Source organism: Chelonoidis abingdonii, chromosome 6 (genome assembly GCF_003597395.2).
Source record: "Chelonoidis abingdonii isolate Lonesome George chromosome 6, CheloAbing_2.0, whole genome shotgun sequence".
Lineage (NCBI taxonomy): Eukaryota > Metazoa > Chordata > Testudines > Testudinidae > Chelonoidis > Chelonoidis abingdonii.
Genome location: NC_133774.1, coordinates 98321110 through 98324912, shown reverse-complemented (window position 1 = coordinate 98324912; position 3803 = coordinate 98321110). Strand labels below are relative to the sequence as shown.

The window sequence follows — 3803 nt, the reverse complement described above, 5'->3', positions numbered from 1 at the left end:
TAGACATAGGGTGACATATAAAAAAAGATCAAGAACACCGATTTTCGCCTTTTATAATATCCATGGAGGGGGAGGGGTGGTAATTGAACGAGCTAGAGCCTGGAATACCCCGGAAATGTGTTTGACCTACAGGCATGTGGACTCAGTCAAGAATGCAAATTCGGATTTTCTGGAGACTGCGGGGACTGTGGGATAGCTAGAGTCTCCGATACACCCTCCCTCCCTCCATGAGCGTCATTTGATTTCTTTGGCTTTCCGTTACTCTTGTCACACGGCTGTAGCCTGGAGATTTTTTTCAAATGCTTTGGCATTTCGTCTTCTGTAACGGAGCTCTGATAGAACAGATTTGTCTCCCCATACAGTGATCAGATCCAGTATCTCCCGTACAGTCCATGCTGGAGCTCTTTTTGGATTTGGGACTGCATCGCCACCCGTGCTAATCAGAGCTCCACGCTGGGCAAACAGGAAATGAAATTCAAAAGTTTTTGGGGCTTTTCCTGTCTATCTGGCCACTGCATTCAAGTTCAGATTGCTGTCCAGAGCAGTCACAATGCTGCACTGTGGGATACCAATACCGTCGATTTGCGGCCACACTAATCCTAATCCGATATGATAATACTGATTTTAGCGCTACTCCTCTCGTTGGGGAGGAGTACAGAAACCGATTTAAAGAGCCCTTTATATCGATATAAAGGGCCTTGTCATGTGGACGGGTACAGCATTAAATCGGTTTAATGCTGCTAAAATCGGTTTAAATGCATAGTGTAGACCAGGCCTGAGAGTATGTATCACTAAGAGTATGTCTGCTCAACAGATGTTACAGTCACATAGCTATGGTGCTGCAGATGTGCTGCCATAGCACTGTAGCGTAGACACTTCCTACACTGACAGAAGGGGTTTTTCTGTTGATGAAGGTAATCTACCTCTCTGAGAGGCAGTCGCTAGACTGATGCAAGAATTATTCTGTCAACTTAGCTGTGTCTACAGTGGGGGTTAGGTCAACCTAACTATGTTGCACAGGATGCAAAAACTTTCAGACCTGAGTGATGAGGCTAGGTTGACCTAAGTTTTAAGTGTAGACTAGGCCTAATTTTAGAGTAAAGACTCTTACAACATCCTTGTCATTATCCCCAAACCAAGCATTTTCAACCCAAGAAATTCAGAATTAAGATTACACCTATAAGAAATCTGAACGTGTTAAGGCAAGTAATGTACAATTAAGACACTCAAGCAATCCTAACTGTACCCTATAATGATGTCATTCAGTGAGGACATAATTACAATTAAGGCATTTTAGAGTGTGTTCCCAAAAAGATTAAACTGATTTTTCCCCCTTCATCACATCATTACAAGGCAGAGTTAAGGCTGTTTTCTTTAATTTCTGTTACATGTATTAATTTATGAAAAACAGCTACTTATCGTCTCTTATTGCACTCACTGCAGAAGAGAGTTTGGAAATTTTGGCCTATGTTTTTAAGCCTGGTTTCCCAAAGTTAGGAACTTAAATAACAGTGGCTTGATTTTCAGAGATGCTGAGTATCTGCACTCCCACTGACTTTAGAAAATTTGGCCACTTATTTAGGAGTCCAGTTTCAAAATTTTGGTCAAATATTTTAAGAGTGGTTACATATTAGCACAAAGCTTCAAAAATTATTTGCCTCCTCTTTTTACTGACAAAAAATATTTTCTCCACTATATGATAAACCTTAAGAAGAAAAGTGACTGAGTTTTCTGGTACTGAAGCAGTGCAATGTACAACTGATTAGGAGATCTGAATTAAAGAGAAACTTCAGGATTTTGTCTTCACTGGACTAATGGAGATTAAGCGACAAGATTAGTTTCTGGGAGGAAGGTTTAACTTGCTATAACCCATTCTGGCTGAACAACAAAGCAGAACTGAATCTGAATTTAGAAACCACTGTCTATACTTTATCCTCTAAGGATGTGCTAGGAAAATGAAGCAACACTGTAACACTAAGATGCCAGGAGGCTACATGACCACTTGCTATAATGTACTTTATTTCCCATCTCATCAGCAAAAAAAGAATATAATGGTGTTTCATGAGAGTACTAAGATAATATTTGAAGACGAACCCTTTTAGGGTTGAGGCTTCAGTTTGGTTTTTCAAGTGTTTATGAAACAAAGACCAGATAACATCTCTGTTGATCATGTAAAACTGTGTGATATTCTTGTAACAGATCAAAATACTCATGGGAAACTAGATTAAGGGTTTGTCTATACACAAAGGTTGTACTGCTTTAACTATATTGGTAGTTAAAGCGTAAAACCACATAGTGCAGATGCATGTATACCAGTATAAAGGTGCTTATATCAGCATGCTTATTCCTATAAGGGAAAATAAATAAAACTATTAGGAGTATAAAGGCACCTTTATACTGGTATAACAACATCCAGTATAATTATTTTATTTTAATCATATTCCTCCTCCCCCTCCTCATTTGTATCAGAAACTGTTTCACCAGTATACAAAACTGTGTAGAGACCAGGCTTAAGAGAACTAATATATCCTCACTGGTGACCTCAATCACAGATGAACCTACCTATATTTCAAAAGTGAAAGGTGGGAGAATCAAGCCTCTGCATCACCTATACCACCCCATTTCTGAAGCCCAGCTGCCAACTAGTTCTTAAGAATAAATTATATCTTATCAGAATTAATGGGCTAGAGGTAGCCAAGACACATTTTAGGGATTGTTATTTCCATTTTGTTATTGAAATGGCCCTAGTCACCAACATACAAAATCATAACTGATGTTAATACTTCAGACTTATTTCTGTATCTTAATGCTGTCTCAGCAAGAGAAAATATTTGCAATCAAACAGGCTCATCAGAAGTCATACCTATCATGTTTCATACTAATTTTTGATTCCAGTTGTTTCCTTTTGTTTTTTCTCTCCAAACGTTCCTTCTTTTGCTGTCTCAGCTCATTATCTTTGCGTTCCAGACCCTTCTGCCTCTCATATAATGTATGCAATTGAGTATCCCGTAACTGGAAAAGTCTATTAATATCCTATAGTAAATAGTGACACAAAAAATCTTTAATATTCTCATTACAATCATACCAGATCCAGGCCAAATAATACAGTTTTATTGAATAAAAAATTGGCAGTATTTCAATCTATGTACTTCAGAATTTTTTTCGAAACACTTAAAACAAAACAGCCTACCTTTAGCTGGTTTTCCAACTGCCTTCTTTCATCTGCATCTACTGTGACAGTGAGAAACTGCGCTGGTCTCAGGGATGTGTTACTAGAAATAGTTTGGTTTGTATAAGCAGACACTCTCACTGAATATCTTTCTTCTGCTGTGTAGATTTGCTTAAATTTGGTTTCTTGTATGACCTAAACACGAAAAACAAAGTCATTTGACAAAAATCTTATGTAAGGCTCACCTATTCTGAACAGGAAGATTATTTTCAGAATAGGAAATAAACTAACTATGATTTGGAGTGAGGATACTAAAATTAGCCAAGTTTCTGGTGTATGAACATGCATTGCATAAAGGAGATTCAACAAGTTTGTTGCATCATTGAATCTGAAGTTTTTACCGACTGAATTAAAGTAGCAATAAAAAAAAAATACATCATTCATTCTGTGTTGTCATACAAGTAAGACAACTTCTGTGATAAGTGAGGGTATGTCTACACTACGGGATTATTGTGATTTTACATAAACCGGTTTTCTAAAACAGATTGTATAAAGTCAAGTGCACGCGGCCACACTAAGCACATTAATTCGGTGGTCTGCGTCCATGGTCCGAGGCTAGCATCGATTTCTGGAG

The 3803-nt window shown here is 38.0% G+C and overlaps 1 protein-coding gene across 2 annotated transcripts in view; it reads right to left on the bottom strand.

Annotated features, from left to right (window-relative positions):
- The window catches only part of SMC5 (structural maintenance of chromosomes 5), a 98127-nt gene that overhangs the window by 33530 nt on the left and 60794 nt on the right, over positions 1-3803 (bottom strand). For both annotated transcript variants that reach the window (XM_032798162.2, XM_032798163.2), the window contains exons 14-15: positions 3191-3364; positions 2864-3033 (exon numbers count right to left, since the gene is read on the bottom strand). In XM_032798162.2, the coding sequence (XP_032654053.1) occupies positions 2864-3033; positions 3191-3364 (344 nt within the window). The remainder of the gene's footprint in view (positions 1-2863; positions 3034-3190; positions 3365-3803) is intronic.